This window comes from Penicillium subrubescens (genome assembly GCF_028828155.1).
Source record: "Penicillium subrubescens strain IBT 31985 chromosome Unknown utg000005l_segment0_segment0, whole genome shotgun sequence".
NCBI classification, from domain to species: domain Eukaryota; kingdom Fungi; phylum Ascomycota; class Eurotiomycetes; order Eurotiales; family Aspergillaceae; genus Penicillium; species Penicillium subrubescens.
In genome coordinates this window covers 4,317,827-4,338,120 of record NW_026643155.1, presented here as the reverse complement: position 1 = coordinate 4,338,120, position 20,294 = coordinate 4,317,827, and the positions used below count along the sequence as shown (strand labels likewise).

The following is a 20,294-nucleotide window of genomic DNA, read 5'->3' as shown; positions in this document are numbered from 1 at the left end:
TTTTTTTTCATAGGGGCGAGTGGCCAATCCGTCCGAGTAGCGTAGGGTCCCCGCTTCTTCTATGCACCATGGTGATTGGACCACGGTTGATACCGGGGGTCCACTAGCGCTCTCCAGGTTCAACATCGACGTGCGAGGGTCCCCCTCCTTGGTCAAGTTTTTCTTCTTTTCGTTTCTCTTTTCGTGTAGGAAGGATCGTCTTTATAGAAAGATTGTAGACAGCCAGACTATAGCTCCCCCTTTGAACAGTTCTTGAGTTAGTCAAATGTCTTGTGTGCATATAGAGTGGAAGAAGATTGAAAAGGCAAGAAAGGAACGAGCAAAGTCTAGAAAAGTCTGCCCTGATAGAGGAGTCCCCAGCCCGCGAGGAACTCGATCTAGGCCAGCCTTCGCGTAGAGGAAGCCAGAGCCAACCACGATGGACGGCCACCCCCCATACAATAATTTCTCTTTGCCAGTTCCCTGATTCGAGCTGGATCAACGTTTTTGGCCCAGTTACATTGGCATTACCGTACCGAGAGATTGATTAATGTAGTGCTGTCCATATGTATTGGAGTGTAGTGTTGTACCGTACTGTAGGAGGCGAGAGTCGTGTGGGTCCGGTTGTATTGAGATGGTAAGAGATTCCCCCCCGTTGCAGACAAACACATGGAGTACATAGGGAGAGTTTGTAGAATCTAGCTAGTGTCAATGTATCCTTTCTGTAACCTGTACTGTAACCATCAATACATCAAGCAATACCGAAGAATCGAATCATCCGAAGCCGTTCGGTGACTCTGCCACCTTACTTAATGTTTTTCCCTCCCCTAAAATTGTCGTCATCTTCCTTTCCTCTACGTCACTTTCTTCCTTCCCATCTCTTCTCTTTCCTTTGCTGCAAGCCACGCTCCCGTGTTAGTTGTGCGCTCGCCACTCTTTTTGACCTTCACACGCGACTGGTGATGTCTGCTGCAGTCGCTCCCAGTGTGTCGACTCTTTCGAACACTCTGACCTCCATGGACACCAAGAAGATTGCCAAAGAAGGTTCGTAAAAAAAATCGCGTGATGCTGGTTTGAGAGTTATCTGCCTTTTACCCTATCACATACATATCATCACTACTACCACTACCAACTTACCCATATCATTTGGGCTTGTTGTTTTTTTCGCTTTGCAACTTTCCTTCCCATTCCCCCTTTCGTTCGCGGCCTCTCTTCCTTATACGGTCGCGGTCGCATTATGATCCTCGAAGAAAAGAAAGTTGTATTGTCTTTCGCCGCCGGAAAATTCAGTGGTGTTTGATAACACAATACTTTATCCTTTGGGTTATATTCTTCTTTCCACACCCCCTTTCGGATTGGTAATACGCCACTTGGGGGGTTGCCCATACTTTAAAGCCCCTCTGCCGTTGGGATGAGCTCACAACTGGCGTCATCGATCTTCCACCACTCTTCCCTCCACCATCATTTCCCCATACCCTCCACCTCCACAATGAAGGGTCCTCGTTCTCGTCCTGCCGGTACCTTTGCGCTGTCGCATCACCATCAACCCTCGTAAATGCTAATTCAATTCCTTCGACAGACTCGCAGGCCGTGTCTTCAGACACTAAAGATCAAAGATCGGATGTAGAAGCATCCAACTCGCTGGCGCCACCTCCCCGCCCTACTGCGACAGGTGCCAGTGATACCCCCGACTACTTCAATTCCGTTCACAATCCCTTCTCGCTCGAGCCCAATCCCTTCGAGCAGTCCTTCGGCACTGGCAATTCAGGCGAAACTCCCGGAAAGTCGCTACTGCCTCCCGTGGCTGCCCTCACCTCTCCTGCCCTGCCTGGCGCATCCTCAGGCGGTGGCTACAACTGGTCCAACTCCCTGCGCTCAGGGCCCCTCAGCCCGGCAATGCTCCCCGGCCCAACCGGCTCTAATGACTACTTTGACAGTATTGGTAGAGGCTTCCCGACTCCTAACGAGTCATCGCTCCGGACAGGCTTGACCCCGGGCGGTGGTGGCTCCATGTTCCCAGCCCCAAGCCCGAACTCCCAAGCTTTGTTGCAACAACTGCAAAGCGGTGGGGCCACTCCGTCCACAATTGAATTCCACCGCACCGCGCTGGCCGCTAAGAAGAACGCCGGGAACGGTCCCACCTCCAATGCCAACGACCAAGAACCAACCTCGAACCCGACCATGGATACCAAACCCCCTACCGCCACAGATTTTACCCAGCACGATGCGGCTGATGCCGCCAATGGCCTCTTCATGCTTGCCAAGGGTGGCCAGGCGAACAATATGCAGATGAACCAGGCTGCCGCGATGCAAAACGAGACGCGTGCGGCCGCCCGACGCGTGTCGCAAAATAACAACGGTGCTCATGCGCGCGAGATGAGTGGTGATGGATCGGAGCAGGATCTGTCCAAGCCCGCTGCCAAGGGTAAAGGCAAGAAGAATGCCCCCAAGGCAAATGCTACCAACAATCGGCGCAAGGCCGATGAGGCTGCTACCAAGGGCCCCAATAAGAAGGCGAAGATGACAGAGTCACCGTCGGATGACTCCGAGGATGAGGAGATGAGGAATTCCAACATGGATCCGAAGAAGATGACTGATGAAGAGAAACGGCGCAACTTCCTGGAACGGAATCGGTATGTCAATCTTCTTGAACCGGGTGCTTCGTGGAATGATCAAGATTTAGCTAAGATGACTATAGTGTCGCGGCCCTGAAGTGTCGCCAACGGAAGAAGCAATGGCTGGCTAACCTCCAAGCCAAGGTTGAGCTCTTCACAACAGAGAACGATGCACTGACCGCTACGGTGACCCAACTCCGCGAGGAGATTGTCAACTTGAAGACCCTTCTGTTGGCTCACAAAGATTGCCCCGTCTCCCAAGCCCAAGGCCTAGGACCTCTTATGATGAATGGCATGTCGACTGGATTTGACCCGCACGCTTACGGTATGCCCGGCCAAATGGGCATGCCACCGGGTGCTCCGATCCCAGCCCAGGGCATGCGCCGAGCATGAAGGTGATTGAAAAGGGAATATATCAGCGTCTCAAAAGCCGCTTCTCATTCCTGCTTTCGGTGTTATAAACTCTTTTCCTTGCTCCACCGCATAGCAACGAGGATATAATGATCCTTGATGCCTAGACACGGCGGCAAAACTCTTCAATTTTTCTGAGGGTGATCCAGATTATCCTTTTCTTTACACCCCAAACCTTTCTTCTTTCTGTTTCGGATATGGCTACGGCCTCGCCGAAGCTCTGGCATGGGCAGGTGTTAACGATCCACACGACTCAAAAATTCCGACAAGCTGAATTCCGGTGGTCTGGAAACGAAAGAATTTCGTTATCGTCTTTGGAAGGCGCGTCAATCTCGGCGTCTTTGAGAGTATTATTACTGGCTTCTCAAGGTTGTTCTTTTCTTTGCCATGGCTTATGTTGATGTTGTTGCTGCCCCCTCTTCCGCCCGTTGTATTTTCTACTCCTACCCGTTCACCCATTTTCTAATTTTTCCCTCTCTCTGTTCATGGCCTCGAGAGATCACCCTTTTTTTTCGTTTTGGTTTCTCTTTTTTTCTTTTTCTTTTTCTTCTTTTTTCGCTTGTCTAATACTTGGAGGACCCGCGGGTGCATGTTCTTTTTCTTTCTGATCCGGGTTGCTTCTGTGTTTGAGATACATGATTTCAAGGCGGCGTTAACAGGTGGTTTTGTGCTTTCGTTTTTATGTGTCTGACTAGTTTCCTTGAACAGGATGCTTGAGCAAATGATCAGAAACGTTGCTCCGAATATGCAATCTTGTGATTTGTAGTCGTAACAATCCAATAAACTCGATCCAGGGCTGTAGATTGATAGGGAGATGATAAGCTTGATAAGAGCCACGACGCGTCCTTGCCAAACAATTCAAACATCACAAACACGAGCCCACCGCATTGCATAAACTCCATCTTGAAGCATGAGCGATAATCACTCAAAGACATTCCGATAGCACGATCGAAGCTTTGCAGCAGCGCATAATCAAGAATTGAACTGGTTGCCAATATTTGAAGAACCCCCCGCCCAACCCGCGGATCTCGTCCCCCAATCCTCTCCGGAAACAACCCACCATCTCTCCACAGCCAATTGACCCCAACACCAGAAACCTCACACTTAAAAACACTACTCGACATTGCCCAACCGGCGGGGGAAGGGCAAGATCATGTCGACTTCAACCCGCCCGACCACACGCCCGCGCCGGATCGACGACGCCCTCTCCCAGCTAGTCGACTCGCTACTCCCCGAGATCCCACTCTCCGCGCTCCCCCAAGACCACGATTTCTCCGATGACGACTTAGCCATCGCCGCCGCCGAGGAACATCGACACCACGCTCTACTCGAACGCGCCTGGCGCACCCTCGAATCGCACCCCAGCAATGGCGCAGATCCAAGCTCCCCAGCTGGTCGCCGCGGCAGTTTCGCCGCCGAAGACGTCAACCACGCCCCGGATTTGATCAAGCGCAAGTTGAGGCGCGAGAATGCTAGCCCGGAGAAGATTGTGCGCTTCTCGAATTTATACACCCGCCTCCTCACGCAGCCTGTGCTTTCGCAGAAATGGGGCATCTTGTATCTGCTGTACAAGCTGGGCGAGACGGAGGAGGAACAGGCCGTCGAGCGCAGTCGCAGTCCGCTCATGGACGAGGGGAATTTGCAGAATATGCTTGGTCGAGGCGCGGGGCGGCCGAGGCGTGGCACGTTCGTGGAGTCGGAGGATGATGAGGGTCCTGCTGTGAGTTCGTCTGCGTCGCAACCGCCGCGCATATCTCGTGAGTCCAGGCCGCAGCGCCCGAGTTCTTTGCGCAGGGACTGGGAGGAGTCTACGGAACGGGCTACTGCAAGTCGTGCTAGCCATTACGAGACTGGGGATGAGCACGATGATGTGGCGTCGGCGACGGAGACGCCGGGCAATCATCCTCGTTCGGCGGCCTCTGTAGAGAATGGGCTTTTACGAGATCTGCCATTCAATCTGCAGGGTCTGTCGTCAACAAATTTACAGTTCCAGTCGCCGTCGGTGTTGAAATTACCCTCGAATCTGCCAGCTCCGATTATTTCGCTTTTGAATGCTTTGGCTGAGCCGTGTCTGCTCTATAAAGAGTTGGCTGGGTTTGTGGAAAGTGCGGAGGGGGGACTTGTGAATCAGAGCTTGAGAGCTGCTGTTGCGAATGAGTTGCGCTCGTATTTGGGCTTGGTGGCGACGCTGGAGGCAGAGATTAGACAGGCATTGGCTGCTGTTGGGGACGCGAGTTCGATGCAGGGTGTCAGGAAGGGTGGTGTTACTTTGAAGAGGTGTATGGTGTGGACGAGGGATGCTACGATGGCGCTGAGGCTGATGAGTCTGATTGTGGAGGAGGCTCGTGGTAAGAATGGACTATCTTGGGTTGAACTGCAGGCAGGTACTGATATTCGATGCAGATAAAAAGGGCGGTCAATTGATTTCCTTAATCCACGGCTTCTCGTCGTCTCATGGGGATCCGTTCGTCTGCTCCTTTGCAGAGAAGCTCTTGGCTCATGTTACTCGTCCGTTTTACGACATGCTCCGGCTGTGGATCTACGATGGTGAACTGTCTGATCCATATAAGGAGTTCTTTGTTGCAGAATCTGATCTCAGGACTACCACCGACCCTAGACGTACTGCAACCAGTGTCTGGGAAGACAAGTATAAGTTGGATGACGATATGGTCCCGTCTATTATTACTCAGGACTTCGCCAAAAAGGTGTTCTTGATCGGAAAGTCTCTCAACTTTATTCGATATGGTTGCGGTGATTCTGGATGGGTGGAGGCTTATTCCAAAGAAGCCTCAAAAGAGCTACGATACGGCGACACCGCTACCCTCGAGACCTCCATTGATGAGGCCTACAAGACAACCATGGCGCGGTTGATCTACCTCATGGATGACAAGTTCAAGCTCTTTGATCATCTCCGGGCGCTGAAGAAGTATCTCTTGCTGGGACAGGGTGACTTTATCGCTCTCCTCATGGAGTCGCTGGCCTCCAACCTGGACCGCCCTGCAAACTCGCAATACCGCCACACGCTCACCGCGCAGCTGGAACATGCCATTCGAGCTTCGAATGCGCAGTATGATTCCCCCGATGTGCTCCGCCGGCTAGATGCACGTATGCTCGAGCTTAGCCACGGCGAGATCGGTTGGGACTGCTTCACTCTGGAGTACAAGATTGACGCCCCTGTCGACGTTGTCATCACACCATGGGGCTCAACACAGTATCTGAAAGTATTCAACTTCCTCTGGCGCGTGAAGCGTGTCGAGTTTGCCCTCAACAGCACCTGGCGCCGCTGCATGACCGGTGCACGAGGCGTACTACGCAGTGTGGACGACAAGGTTGGGCCGGACTGGAAACGTGCACGCTGCGTTATCGCCGAGATGATTCATTTCGTCTGCCAGCTGCAATACTACATTCTCTTCGAGGTGATTGAATCTAGCTGGGACCAGCTCCAGGCCGAAGTCTCCAAGCCGGGCTGCACACTAGACGATCTCATCGAAGCGCACACGAAATACCTCAACTCTATCACGCACAAGGGCCTATTAGGCTCGGCTACTACATCTCGATACGGCGTCTCTACCTCTGCCTCCGCCAAACAGCCCGAAGAAAGTTTCCTCAGCCAGCTCCACCATATCCTCAAGATCATGCTCTCATACAAAGACGCCGTGGATGGTCTATACTCCTTCTCCGTCGCCGAGTTCACTCGTCGCCAGGAACTTAGCGCGAAAATTGAAACTCGCACAGCACAAGGTCGCTGGGGTGTCACGGACCGCGATGTGCTACCACGCCGCGCGAATAGCCGTGGCGGTGCATCCATGGCATCAACACCAGACATTCGACCCGCCAGTACCGGCCCGGACGGCATCGATACTCCATTCTCGCTCTCAGCACAGGACCTCGCGGCCGACGATAATATGCTTGCTTCGTTAAGGATCCGACTGCGTGATCTCTCCGCTGATTTCCGAACGCGCTTGACCACCCTACTTAGCGATCTATCCTACCAGCCCGATGTGGACATGCGCTTCCTCGCTGTCGTGATGAACTTCAACGACGTCTACAAACCTAGCAGGAGGCGGCCTAAGCCGACCTCTGGCGTGCGGGATAGAGATAGAGAGAGGGAGCGGGCGAAGCGCAAGGCTGCGGCCAGTGCTGCGACGGCGAATGCTGGAACTGGCTCGGGCACGGAATCATCAAGAGAGATGCGGCGAGAGCGGAGTGCTGCTGGTGGCTCTGAGCCTGGGAATGGGAATGGGGCTACGGCATAGTTGTTGTCTTGGGTGGTCTATATTCAGGTGCTGAATGATACCGTATAGATGCAGCCATAATGTGAGATGAATCCACGATTCCTTTTGTTCTGTACTCTGTAGAGAAGACAAGTGAAGTTTGATCTATGAAGCTAGATACTCATCCGGACTTTATACGGCCCAAGCTTATCGCGGACCCGCCCTCACGTGGATCCGGCAGAAAAAAAATAATCGACTCCGCCCTTGACCGACCTAGCAACGACAGTCTGGAGAACTCTGCTGAGACACGAAAGACAGGTCTCTCTTGCAATTGATCTCCTAGATTGTGCGACCAGAACTCACCTTTCTGCTGTGACCTCGGTTATATTCTACACGACGGCAACAATGGCCAAAGACACATCGAATGTCGGCTCAAAGCCGAAACACGCCAAAGAGGACGCCGACGTCGAGATGCAACAATCCGCTTCCCCCGAAAAGACACAGAAGTCCGAGTCCAAAGACAAGAAGAAGCGTAAGAAGTCATCCAGCGAGACCGACGGCAACGTGACGAGCAAGAAGAAGCGGAGACACAGTACGGACGATAGGCAGGATAAAGAGGACGACAAGCCAAAGAAAAAGAAGAAGAGAGTTTCCTTCGGACCCGGCACGAAGACCAAGGATGCAGACAGTGATAGCGACAGTCCTGCGGACGACGAACATGACGACGACGAGAAGGATACCTCGGAGGCCATGACGAGCGCCGAGGCCGAGGCTAAGGAAGCTGAGGACAAAATGATTGAGGAGATGAAGAAGCGCAAGCGTGAGAAGAAGAAGGCGCGGAAGGCTGGCGCTACGTCTACATCTACACCTACGTCTTCGTCGACATCTACATCTACCGCACAAATCCACGAGTCTCCCATCCTGGGCTATCTGAGCTGGTACTACCGTGACCGGGCGTCGTGGAAGTTCCAGAAGAACCGCGAAACGAACCTCTTCAAGCACCTTTACTCGATTGAGCACGTCCCTGTGCAATACAACCTCCCCCTCCAAACCTACCTTCAAGGCCTGAAGGGTGACGCCGCCAAGACACGACTGAGCGAGGGCGCGATGGCAGTTCTCAAGACGGACGGCGACGACCTTGCCGCCGAGTACCAACAAGCTGTGGATTCCTTCCGGTCATTGTTACCCGGCAGTGGAGAAGAGCTTAACGCCGCTGACTCGGTGGATGGCCTGGACGTGGAAGCAACCAAGCGTCTCCGGAAGAGACAACGAGCCGAGCTGGTTTTCTTCGCTGTCACGGGTGAACTATTTGATCGGGAAGAAATTGTGCGCAAGCAAAAGGAGGCCGCGCAGGCAGAGGCACAGAAATCGAAGAAGAGGAAGAACAGAACTGTCGTTGTGGATATCTCTAGCAGTGAGAGCGATAGCGATGAGGAGAAGAAGCCTGCTAAGGCGAAGAAGAGCGCTGCTAAGGAGGAGAGCAATGATGATTATACCAGTAGCAGTGGAAGTGACAGCGATGATAGCACCAGCAGCAATGGCAGCGACAGCGAGAGCGAGAGCGAAGCACCTCCCGCGAAGAAACCTGCGCCGACCAAGTCCGCACTGAAGAAGAAGCCTGTTCCGAAGCCTGCTGCTCCCTTCAAGGAAGAACCCGCTCCGCCAGCGCCCGGCAAGAACAAGAAGAAGCAGAAGCGTAAAGTGCGGACTGCATTGATTGAGATCTCGAGTAGCAGCGAGAGCGATAGTGATTGAGGAGTCGCTTTTGGCTGTTGACCTAGGATTGTGTCTCTGCATGGGTGTTTTCTATTGGGTGTTCCTCTTGTTTTACTTGCATATCTACCTATACCATGATGATGTATCATACTCTAGTGTCTATATGAGAATTGGCATATGATGTTAGTCCTGTCAGTGTGTCTTCATGGGTCTCGTGGAATGGCCGAAAATATTTCCCCCGTAGAATAAAACCCATAAGTATAATACTCTGACTCAGATATATAGACCATGAGTTAGATGCTTTTCTCTTACTCAGCTTCCCAATTAGGATAGGTTGAGGCAAGCCCGGGCTTGGTGATGAACAAAGGCGGTGAAGAGCGCTGAAGCTCAAGCTCGAGCTTCGGCTTAGGCACCGCTGGCACGCGTAACTGTCAATTACTCTTCTCATCAACCTCCTAACCTCCGCCATTCCCCTCGATCCTGACATCTCACCCATTTCCCTATAGAAGAATTCAGATACCGCCAAAATGTCCGGTATGCAGTCACGACAATCCTGATGCTGGCCGACATGGTCAGCCCCCATGACCTCAACCCCGACTAACCTCCATCTTCTCCGCACTAGGAAGCGCAGGCTACGATAGACATATCACTATCTTCTCCGACCAGGGTCGCTTGTACCAAGTTGGTACGTACTTTGAATTCTCCCCCATCAAATGTCCGGCCGTGGCCACTCGCCGACTGCTGCTCAACGTTTCCCATCATCATAACCGCTGACCAACAATCTGCGTCCCACCAGAATATGCTTTCAAGGCTATCACCTCCGCGAACATCACCTCCATCGGTGTGAGGGGGAAGGACTGTGCTATCGTCGTCTCCCAGAAGAAAGTGGCTGTAAGCACGATCCTGAAATTGATATGATGGCTCCCCTTCGGTTGCTCCCAGTGACTAACCCATGAGCTCAAAAGGACAAACTCATCGACCCTTCCTCCGTCTCACATGTCTTCAAGATCTCGCCCTCTGTCGGCTGCGTGATGACCGGCTCGATAGCAGATGCTCGTGCCTCCGTCGACCGTGCCCGTGGAGAGGCTGCTGAGTTCCGCTACAAGTTCGGTTATGAGATGCCCTGCGATGTGCTGGCGAAGCGATTGGCAAATATCAACCAGGTCTACACACAACGAGTAAGTACCAAGATATTATCCACGTCATGAACCCTGAAGACGACGTATTTTTTCCTGGTACTCGTCGGCGACTCCGTTGGCTAACAGATACCCTCTCTCTTGCCAGGCTTACATGCGACCACTCGGTGTGGCCGTGACCCTGATCTCGGTCGATGATGAGAATGGCCCGCAGCTCTACAAGTGCGACCCGGCCGGTTACTTCGTTGGATACAAGGCGACTTCCTCTGGCCCCAAGCAACAGGAGGCGCAGAACTATCTGGAGAAGAAGCTGAAGAACAAGGATGCGGCGCCCGGAAGCTGGGAGGAAGTTGTGGAGCTGGGTATCACGGCGTTGAGCAATGTGCTGAGCGTTGATTTTAAGAAACATGAGCTGGAGGTTGGCATCGTTGGTGGCCCCCGGACAGATGGCAAGGAGGGCACCACCACAGAGTTCCGGGCCCTGACGGAGGAGGAGATTGATGAACGGCTGCAGGCCATAGCGGAGAAGGACTAAGCGGGTCGTGTCCTGCAGCATGAATGGACTGGTTGATGGAGGCGAGACAACAACCACGACAGAGATGAACCCGAATAGGTCCGGAAGGGTTAGAGGTGCTGCTCCAGTGACGATGCTGGTTGATATTCTATTTTTTACCTTTTTTCTACTTGCACTAGAGAAAGATCCAATGAATCATCTATGAATGACAATTCGCCTCTCCCTCCTTTCCCCTGCACGAATCTCGAGTTTTGGCCCTGTTTCATATGCACATAGTCCCAGGACTTACCAATCGTGCTTTTTTTGAACTACTATTCTGCTGCATTGCAACAATGAAGTGACAACGCCGGCATACATCTAGGTAGTGTAGATGCTTGGCGCCCATGGTAAATCGCCCGGCTGGGGACCACCTCAGCTTCGAAGCCTTCATTCAGCAAGCCGAGTGGGGCACGATTTATCGCCACCGAGTCTGGAAAGGACAGAGAGCATGATGGATCACACATCTCTCCATATTCATCAGATCTATACACAGGACCTTTGACATCTCCATATTCCCATACAGGAATTCTAGGTAAGGAGAACTCGTACGCTTCAGCTGTTGTGTGCGAGCGCCACGGGGCGCCATATGTGGCTTAGCCCGGTTCGTGGCTTGGAGGGGGATAGGGTCTAGTCGGAAAGTAGATTAGTATTGTTATTATTGGACTCGTTAGTTATTGATAGTTGAGTTCGCATCGAGCTGAGGCATCGAACTAGTGAACTAGCATACCTGAATTCAGAACGAACCTATGAACCTATTGATTTCAAAACGAACCCTATCAAACCGCCAATTGTTGGCCTGGAACTCGCTCGGCTTGGTCGGGGTTACGTGCTAGACATCGACGTGGTTGCTGTAGTTTTATTTTTACTTCTACACATTTGTTCGGGGCATCCGATCATGCAGGTCCGGCCTTTTTGTGCAGTGGATATCAATATATTTTTTTTTCCAATTCTTGACGTTTATAGGTTCTAGTCAACTGCCGGGGCCAGGTCACTGTAGCTGGCAGGGGTCCCACGAGCCATGAGGCCCTCATGGGCTCATCAGGCCCCATTAGTGCACACGGTCCTCCTGTCAAAGTTTCAAAGTTCTCTCGTCTCCACTGGTCGTTCGCTCCATGAGCACCAATCAGTTCCCAAAAACGAGGTTCCTTCGCTATGCCCAATTTTATGAAAGTGGAAAATTGACCACTTAGTGTTGTACTGGATACTAGATACTACTACAATGACGACGGAGTAATCAATCGGCCCAGGAACCTAATCGCTCGGTCTACTTGGGTTCCACACTCGTCATGGCGCCCCTCTTTTCAGTTCCCATGTTCACTATGTATCCATTTCTGAAGGCTCCCTAACTAAGCTACTACCCACTACCCACTAAATATGCCGGTTAAATGATGCCTCTATTAGACACGAGTGTATCGATTTAATCGTCTACGAGTATGGCCCATGTAGCCAAACAAAATCAATTCAATGTAACAATATGTACACATACTGTATACTCCCCTTCCCTTGGGACCCAGAAACAGGGATATTCTCTGTCTAGTCGAATTGTCTGCCGTTGGGACGGTTTCTCGGGAGCTAGGCCCGATCCACCCTCGCATTAGATCCTAGCTGGATGCTGGATAAGTCCTTGCTAAATCCGTGGTATCTCACCGTTCATTGGCTTAGTCTGTTATGCACAGGCCGATGATCCTCTTGACGGTTCGTCTCCGCTGTCACGGGCGAACAGTCCACTTTAGGATCCATAATTTATTTATTTTTATTCGATTTCATGCTTGCTCTTTACTATTTTGTTTATTACTATTTTTTTATCTATCCCATTCATTGTAGTAAACTCCTAATACTTGCCCTGATTGGTTCTATCGTGGCAATCCATTTTATCTCATTTTCTTTTTGACGGGCCCTGGCGCTTGCTTTACTGGGACGTCCTATTCCAGAAACAGTTGGTAGTAAGTTATGTATGGGGTAAAGAAAATAGTTGAAGCTCTGTCCTTATTTTACTGTCTTCCTCTCTTTACTTCTAGATTTATAAAGATCGCTTCATCTCTTCCTTTCTCCCCCACAACCGTTGAGAAAACGTTAAGCACATCTCTTCTTATACACTCTCTTCGGACTCTTAACCTTCATTTCTCAATTGATCTTTTTGGGTGTGATTCCAACGATCTTTCCTTGAAGCGGCACCATCACTTCATCGTGTTATACTCTCTTTCTAATAACGTTACACCACGACCAAATATCAGTTCCTATTCTCAATGGCAGACGGACGTAAGCATTGATCCACCTCGCACCATTTCAATCAATAAATCTCACGACTTCAAATGCTGATTATGCAATTGGACTACAGTCAACCAGGCTCGCGCGGTGCGAGTAGCCGAACTCATGAATGACTATCGGACCTTGTTGCTGCACATCTCCCAACAGCAAGCCAACGCTTCCCCCGAAGAACACTACGAAGAAGGATTCAGCGTGCTTCGAGAATGCCACGCCGCCGCCCAACGTCTACTCAGCGCCAACTATCAACCTTGCCCGATGACAGGGGGAGGGAATGCGGAGACAGAGAAAGCAGAGCTTCAAAGGTATGGACAACCCTTTTCCAATGCAATTGCGATCAGTTGTTCGCTCTGAAAACCAAATACTCATTCAAGCCCTGATTTTAGAGTCATAATCGACAGCAGCGCTCGCCGTTTTCAAGCACACAAGATCTACCTCCGAGCCGCAGCAGCACGACGATGGGCCATGACTCGAGCGAATATCCTGGGCGGCCAACGACCAACTTCAGCACATGGACCGTCTCTGAAAGCCGCACACATTACACTACAACAGGAATTGGGTCGCATCACTGATCAGCACGTTGTCGCTGATCTTCGAGCTGCCGACCTGCGGGCAGGTCATTGGCTTGATGATGACCCATCCTTGGCTGTGATACAGCGCTGGATTGTGGGCCGGTAGAGACACATCTATGTGTTCCCATTACGTTCCCGAAAGCTCACCCCCGGCGGGCTGGTGTTCGGGACAATTGTACGATTCTATTTGTGACGAAGAAACATACGTGGGCGAGGCATTCTTCTTCTTCTTCTTCTTCTTCTTCTTCTTTTCTTCGGGTTTATACATTGCTTTGGCGGACTTTGTGCAGGTCGCAAGCCTGGCCAGGGAAGAATGAGAGAAAAAGGCAAGTGTGGGTTTTTGTTGAGCTTGTTGAGCATGGCGACGATATACCCTCTTGTTTTGGTTTCCTATGATGTTCTATGAGTTTATTCTGTTTAATTAGATCCTTTGCATTGGTTTACATTTGCTTAGGCGTTCAGGCTGTCAAATGTGCATTTTTTGATTATCACTTTGTTTACTACTCTTGTGTGTATAAGGGAATAAGAAGACATATTGCTTTAACTCGGCTTTGATCTATTCCAATGCCCGACTGGTTGGAGGCATGGAAACTATATCCTTCGCCTCCACACTCAGACGGAGGATTCGGGGGAAACGAGGCACAGCCCTAACAAGCTCCACTACGGCACTGCCGTGTCCGATTGGTATTTTCTTCAGAGTACAAGTTTATCCGACTACTGGCTCTGCTCCAGAGCAAAAAAAAAATGGACGCCAAGGTCGAGGCACTAGCAACCTAGCAAACGGATGGAAGAACGCCAGAGCCCTTGCATAGGGTCGTTTCAACCGGCGATTGGTAATTGGGATAGACCGAGATCCAGACACCTGGGTCTCGAGGCAAACATGCCAGCTGAGAAAGAGGAGACAAGAGGACCCGGTGGAGAAAATCAGGAACCTTATCATGCTTGCGGTCGACCCGGCAGTTTCTCTCTCGGCGTACCGTTGACTAGTACTAATAGGTTATGAAGTACAGCCACTGACTACATAATGTAACAGCGTAAACCCCCACTGTGCCTGAGGTACCCAGTTAAAACGAACAATGAACTTAGCGATGGCCAACTGCAACCGGTCCAGGCTATTCAGGCTATGATTATGTATGTTAGGGGTTACGACCTTGAACTGCTTTGGGTAGTACCTCGGTCCCAAACAGAGTATAGGTTACAGGGACTAGTGTTGAGTGGATTACAGCGAAATGGCGTTCTGCAAAGAGGGAGAAGGAGGGGGACAACGGTATGTACCCGAAGAGGAGAATACTCCAGAGTGGCGGATATCCCAACAAACCGAACCGTTTTGGTGCCATGGATTTACAGCGAGGCATACTGTAACCGGGGGAATAATTGGATGTATGGAAAATAGAGGCGGGTTGAATTTGGGTGGATTCGGGCCCTAAACTGTTAGTCTGCCAAGCGCTTTGCCAATGGCTGTTGAGATCGGGCGTCTGGCGGCTCAGGTTCAGCTGGTGTTGGTCGCTTGTCTTCTTTTTTTTAATTTTTTTCTTCTTTCCACTTGAGTAGTGTCCTGATTTTCAAGGAATGAAAATTTTCACTCTGTCTCCAATTTAACCTTATAATGACTTTGTGGAGACTCGTCATAAGTAGTCGGATGGATTCCTGGCCTGTCAAGCCTTTCTCTTTGCTGGCCGATGGGGCCGTTTCAGCTGGTATGTGTTGCCTGAGGCTTTTAGATCGTCTCCACGGTGCGTAGCAGGTCTTCTAGTCAGTGGGTCATGGTTACTTGTTGGTTTCTGTTTTTTTGTTTCATTTTGTTGCTATGAGTGAATTGTGCATTTCCTTGGCCCTGTCCGTCTTTGCTCCACCCCCATGTGGCATTATTTGTGGGCAGTTAGGTAGCTTTTAGGCCTTAGTTCTCAACTTAATGTGCTTATTCAGATCTTTCATTGTTTTCCGGTTCAATCTCATAGTCATGATTCATGCTTACCATTCCCGCTTACCGACCGGACATCGCCAGTGTGGCTTACTACGGGAAGCTAGCTTAACGATGGTGAACAAAGCCAAACGTGGCCGAAGACCTTATTCGTTTCTCGCGTCATCAATCCTTTTTCTACCAAAGGTGCTCGATGAGACAAGCATCCTGACAAATCCATTTACCGTCAAATTTGAAACACTCCGATAGTCCACAGTTGGTCACTTTTACTGCTAACTAACTCATGGGCATGATGTAACAATAAATAGAATCTCCACATGCAAAGAATTTCCAGCCACATTTCCGGAGATATTGAACTTCTATGAGGACAGTTGCCGTTGTCGTGTGATCAATTCCTTAATTTCTAGCTGGTCTATCGAGATACATACTTGGTAAGACTGGGCTTCCATGGGCAGACGGGAGTCTCAAACGGAAGCCCTAGTCAAGATAGTGCTTTACTCGCGACCTGAAAATGTTGTTCATATAGGTAAAGTATCTTGTGTCCTCATGATCATTCTAAGCGAACCAAACTATGGAACTATATACCCAGGAATGATGGCTCTCGTGGCCTCAACACTGTCCTGAATAAAAAAGAAGACGATGGAAACCCTCCATCGGCACTGATGTGCCGAGCTACCGCAGGTGATGAGATCTCCTACGCTACCTTTTCTAGTGGTAGGGAAAACTTTGGTCTATTAAAGAGAGCGCTGACTCGAGGATATCCATACTGAAAGATCTGCAGGCAGCATGACTGATTTCTCAGGTCGCACAGAGAGCCTGCGCAGGTGGAGAAGTCACGCTGTACAGTTTCATGAGTTTGTGTAATTGCCTATAAGAATGGCAATCTGATGGGGCATTTGTAGGATTGAATTTGTCGTAAGCTATGATCCAGAATTGCTGGCCAAGCCCAAACACGTTGTCTCGACATTCTGTTTGTTGACCACTAAATATATACATACTTCAGCCACAGGTGCGGAAGCCCCGAATCCCCAGCCACGTTTAAGCGGCACAGCCACTAAGCCCTGCCCAATGACGTCGTGGTTTGTTATTTTTAAACAGACAGGTACAAAGTCCCGCTAACAGTTAGGCTGCGACATTAGGTACCCCTCCATTTTATCATTTATCAGATCCGCTTCCAGGGTCTGTTTGCTTCGGGTTTTACGAATCTTGACATTTGATTGTTGAAGGTATCTTTGATTGTGGCTTTCCGACTTCAGCCCATTGTATTGCTCACTACCTTTGGGGTGTTTGCGGCTGTCCTTTTGCAATATTTATCTCTCCCTTGTACAACCACACCCGAACCACCAACCATGTCGGCTGGGATGAAATCTATTGCTTACTTTGTCAACTGGGTATGTTGATCTATGATTAGTCTTATTGACATCAAATATCTTGATTCCCCGTTATGACATGCCTGGAGGCGCCCATTGCCACGCTGATATACGATTGATTGCTGATGGATGATTCATGCTAACCCCGCGTTGCAGGCCATCTATGGGCGCAACTACAACCCACAAGATCTGCCCGCCGAAAAGCTGACACATGTGCTCTACGCTTTTGCCAACATCAATCCAGAGAGTGGTGAAGTGTACGTTGACCCTTGCACGAATTGCGCATCAAAACAGAGAATTGATGACGTGTCTGCAGTTATTTGACCGACAGCTGGTCTGACGTCGAGAAGCACTACCCCGGTGACTCATGGAATGATACCGGCAACAATGTCTATGGTTGCATCAAGCAGCTCTTCCTGCTGAAGAAGCAACATCGCAAGCTGAAGGTCCTGATTTCTATTGGTGGTTGGACGTACTCTGCCAACTTTGCTGGCCCTGCTAGCACTGCAGAAGGTCGGGCGAGGTTTGCCGAGTCATCTACTCGACTTGTTCTTGATCTCGGACTTGACGGTGTGTTGCATAATCCTAGAACGTGGTTGAGGAATTGGCTGATTGATATTTGCAGGTATTGATATTGATTGGGAGTATCCCAAAGGTATTTTTCCCCCTCACCTCCTCTCCAAGGAAATGCTGATCACTGACATCCTATCTAGACGAAAGCCAAGCTCAGAACTTGGTCGACCTGCTGCGGGCATGCCGCGAGGTACGATTTTATGCCTTTCCTCATCCTTTGCATTCTGAATGAGCCCCGTGACTAACTTGAAGCCAACAGAGCCTTGACAGAGCGGCTGGTCCCAACCGCAAGTTCTACCTTTCGATTGCTTGTCCTGCAGGGCCAAGCAACTTCACCAAGCTCAAGCTGCGCGACATGACGCCTCTGCTGGACTTCTACAACCTGATGGCGTACGACTATGCAGGCAGCTGGGACCGCAATGCCGGTCACCAGGCCAACATGTTCCCATCCAAGTCGAACCCGCCCTCGACGCCGTTCTCGACCATCGCCGCCCTTGAACATTACACCGAAGTGGGTGGCGTGCCACCCAAGAAGATGATTCTCGGAATGCCGCTGTACGGACGTGCATTCGAGAACACCGATGGGCCTGGCCACCCGTACAGCGGTGTCGGCCAGGGCAGCTGGGAGAATGGAGTTTGGGACTACAAGGCTCTGCCGCGTCCTGGTGCTACAGAGCATCTTGATACGGAAGCGGACGCATCCTGGAGTTATGACGGTGGCTCGCGCACTATGATCTCGTATGATAATGTCGAGATGAGCCAGAGGAAGGCTGCATTTGCCAAGTATCGGCAGCTCGGTGGAGGTATGTGGTGGGAGAGTAGCGGTGACAAGGGAGGCAAGGAGGGTGATGCAGCACAGGGCAGTCTGATCGGCACCTTTGTGAATGGCATTGGGGGCGTCGGTGCATTGGAGCACATAGAAAATGCTCTCGATTATCCCGAGAGTAAGTATGACAACTTGCGTGCTGGGTTTCCCGGCCAGTAAGTAGATCGTACTATCACTATCAGTGCATGACGGCGAGGAGGTATGCAATATGCATGACATAGGACCGGGCCGAGGCGGTTTGTTCATAGTCGTTCGTTCCCTTACGCATCAGCACAGTGAATGCAGTCTATCGTTTACATATTACAGAAGGCCAATCGAGATTGGCCGGAACCAATTTTGGGGTGACTTTTTTTGTATTCACAGTTGTCAAGGACCTAGCTTAGGTGCCCATCAACTGTTAACATCCTATCGTGAGATCTCCACAACTAGTATCTTAGCTCAGAATAACCCATGCCCGAAACCGATCACAGAAACCTCTCGATCAGACGGGGTCCATTTACTTGGACTCGTCGAAGACGTAGGTGAGGTGGCACTTGCCGCAGTACTGACGGTTGTGCATGGCAGCCATGAAGACACCGGCACCGCACTGTAGGAAGTAGAAAGGTTAGTCACTGCGCTCGTCTTTCCAAAGTCTTTTATAGGGCATTCACATACCTCGGGGGCGGGGCACTCGCGGCGCAGACGCTCGATCTTGCCATCGCCGTCAACCTTGTAGTACTTAAGAATAGCCAACTTGGTCTTCTTGTGCTTGTGCTTGATCTTCTTGGGGGTGGTGTAGACCTTCTTCTTGCGCTTCTTACCACCACCACGCAGGCGGAGGACGAGGTGAAGGGTGGACTCCTTCTGGATGTTGTAGTCCGAAAGAGTGCGGCCATCCTCGAGCTGCTTGCCGGCGAAGATCAGACGCTGTTGGTCTGGGGGAATACCCTCCTTGTCTGTGCGGCGGAACCGTTAGTCTCAACGTTCGAAATTCGAGATGGAAGGGAGATTTGTTCGTACCCTGGATCTTGGACTTGACATTGTCGATAGTGTCGGACGACTCCACCTCAAGGGTGATAGTCTTACCCGTAAGGGTCTTGACGAAGATCTGCATCTTGATGAAGGCCTGATGGCGGGATGTTAGCAGCTGAAGATGGGCATTTCAGAGTGCGCGCGGCGACGGAAAATATCGGGCGAAATGAGCGCATGGTATTCGCATCATTCTCCTGCATTCCTAGTGCTTAAACGCATAGGTATTGGGGCGTCCAACGTACCTCGACAAGTTGTCTTCCTTAACCTTGCAAGAGAGAAGAAATTCAGTGTGGGCGGGACTTCGGCTGGCGGTTAAAATTATTGTGTGGTCACGTGTGAGCCGATATAACTACTTTTGGACTAGCGTGAGAAAAAATGGGGATCAAAGATCATCCGTGATCCGGCAAGATGCGTCTGAATAAGCAACACACGTGATAAGAGTACAGCTCGTGCCTTGCAGCCTTAGTGCCTGAGGCCACCAATGACATCGTTCAGCATCCCAGCAACAACAACAGGAACTTCAGCCCAAAAAGCCCGAGAAGCTAAGACGCAGCTGAGATCGGCTATTTACTATTGCCCAATAAGGGATATTACCATGGCGACTATACTAGGAGGCCTCACCCCTACCCAGGGAGTAGGCGATGACACTCTCCTCACAGCGCAATCGAGAAACCCTTGCAGAGAAGGCGAGCAGGGAGACCAAGGGAAGCCAGGGACAGCCTCGAAGCACCACGGCTGTATGATATATGCGAGGCCTGGATCTGAGATACGAAATAGCATGATCGTTCAAGTGGGCAGAAGTGGGCCCGCCCTTCGTCACATCCAGTGCTCGGCTGGTTTCCCAGACTCCCATCACGGCCCGTTGCTATGCCAACAAGCGGCTTGTTGATGGAACCGTGGGTAGTAAGCTGATAGATCGCCAATGCGCCCACTGGCCCGCTTCAAGGTCCGGACCTTTACACTTATTGAGTCTCATTTCTGCTTTTCTCTTAAATCCTTGAAGTTCAGAATCCCTGGACCTGGTCGCATCATCTGCCAATACTGCCATATAGTAGGGCATTGGTGATACTCTACACTACAAGACCTACACAAAACCTACCTTGATAGCTGAAGTTCTCTTGCTTGAGGCTCT

The 20,294-nt window shown here is 50.8% G+C and overlaps 6 protein-coding genes across 6 annotated transcripts; all 6 read left to right on the top strand.

Moving 5' to 3' along the window:
• Positions 1-1,468: 1,468 nt before the first annotated feature.
• On the top strand, positions 1,469-2,987 carry atfA (bZIP transcription factor atfA; the record flags this gene model as incomplete). Its single annotated transcript, XM_057154027.1, has 3 exons — positions 1,469-1,496; positions 1,559-2,612; positions 2,678-2,987. 3 exons carry the CDS (start codon positions 1,469-1,471, stop codon positions 2,985-2,987), a joined length of 1,392 nt encoding a protein of 463 aa, XP_057008365.1.
• A 1,171-nt stretch (positions 2,988-4,158) lies between these two features.
• Positions 4,159-7,261, top strand: N7473_008086 (tubulin gamma complex associated family protein; the record flags this gene model as incomplete). The annotated part of the gene is made up of 2 exons (XM_057154026.1): positions 4,159-5,353; positions 5,409-7,261. The coding sequence occupies 2 exons, from the start codon at positions 4,159-4,161 to the stop codon at positions 7,259-7,261; spliced, it is 3,048 nt and encodes a 1,015-aa protein (XP_057008364.1).
• A 363-nt stretch (positions 7,262-7,624) lies between these two features.
• N7473_008085 (WKF domain-containing protein) lies at positions 7,625-8,974 on the top strand (the record flags this gene model as incomplete). The annotated part of the gene is made up of 1 exon (XM_057154025.1): positions 7,625-8,974. One exon carries the CDS (start codon positions 7,625-7,627, stop codon positions 8,972-8,974), a length of 1,350 nt encoding a protein of 449 aa, XP_057008363.1.
• A 380-nt stretch (positions 8,975-9,354) lies between these two features.
• prs2 (proteasome core particle subunit alpha 1) lies at positions 9,355-10,797 on the top strand. Its single transcript, XM_057154024.1, has 5 exons — positions 9,355-9,469; positions 9,558-9,620; positions 9,732-9,826; positions 9,901-10,113; positions 10,220-10,797. The coding sequence occupies exons 1-5, from the start codon at positions 9,463-9,465 to the stop codon at positions 10,604-10,606; spliced, it is 765 nt and encodes a 254-aa protein (XP_057008362.1). The 5' UTR covers positions 9,355-9,462; the 3' UTR covers positions 10,607-10,797.
• Positions 10,798-12,870: 2,073 nt separating this feature from the next.
• On the top strand, positions 12,871-13,567 carry N7473_008083 (uncharacterized protein; the record flags this gene model as incomplete). The annotated part of the gene is made up of 3 exons (XM_057154023.1): positions 12,871-12,883; positions 12,963-13,194; positions 13,276-13,567. 3 exons carry the CDS (start codon positions 12,871-12,873, stop codon positions 13,565-13,567), a joined length of 537 nt encoding a protein of 178 aa, XP_057008361.1.
• A 2,960-nt stretch (positions 13,568-16,527) lies between these two features.
• On the top strand, positions 16,528-18,510 carry N7473_008082 (glycoside hydrolase family 18 protein). The gene is made up of 6 exons (XM_057154022.1): positions 16,528-16,773; positions 16,909-17,009; positions 17,069-17,322; positions 17,378-17,407; positions 17,466-17,515; positions 17,585-18,510. The coding sequence occupies exons 1-6, from the start codon at positions 16,732-16,734 to the stop codon at positions 18,308-18,310; spliced, it is 1,203 nt and encodes a 400-aa protein (XP_057008360.1). The 5' UTR covers positions 16,528-16,731; the 3' UTR covers positions 18,311-18,510.
• The last annotated feature ends 1,784 nt before the right edge of the window (positions 18,511-20,294 follow it).

What these genes read in the sequence shown, in the direction of transcription:
- N7473_008082 (XM_057154022.1), top strand. Translation starts at nt 16,732, where the DNA reads ATGTCGGCTGGGATGAAATCTATTGCTTACTTTGTCAACTGG. An exon ending in TTGCTTACTTTGTCAACTGG is followed by an intron (nt 16,774 to 16,908) that starts GTATGTTGATCT and finishes CCCGCGTTGCAG; the next exon opens with GCCATCTATGGGCGCAACTA. An exon ending in TGATTGGGAGTATCCCAAAG is followed by an intron (nt 17,408 to 17,465) that starts GTATTTTTCCCC and finishes CATCCTATCTAG; the next exon opens with ACGAAAGCCAAGCTCAGAAC.
- prs2 (XM_057154024.1), top strand. An exon ending in GGGTCGCTTGTACCAAGTTG is followed by an intron (nt 9,621 to 9,731) that starts GTACGTACTTTG and finishes GCGTCCCACCAG; the next exon opens with AATATGCTTTCAAGGCTATC. An exon ending in TCTCCCAGAAGAAAGTGGCT is followed by an intron (nt 9,827 to 9,900) that starts GTAAGCACGATC and finishes TGAGCTCAAAAG; the next exon opens with GACAAACTCATCGACCCTTC.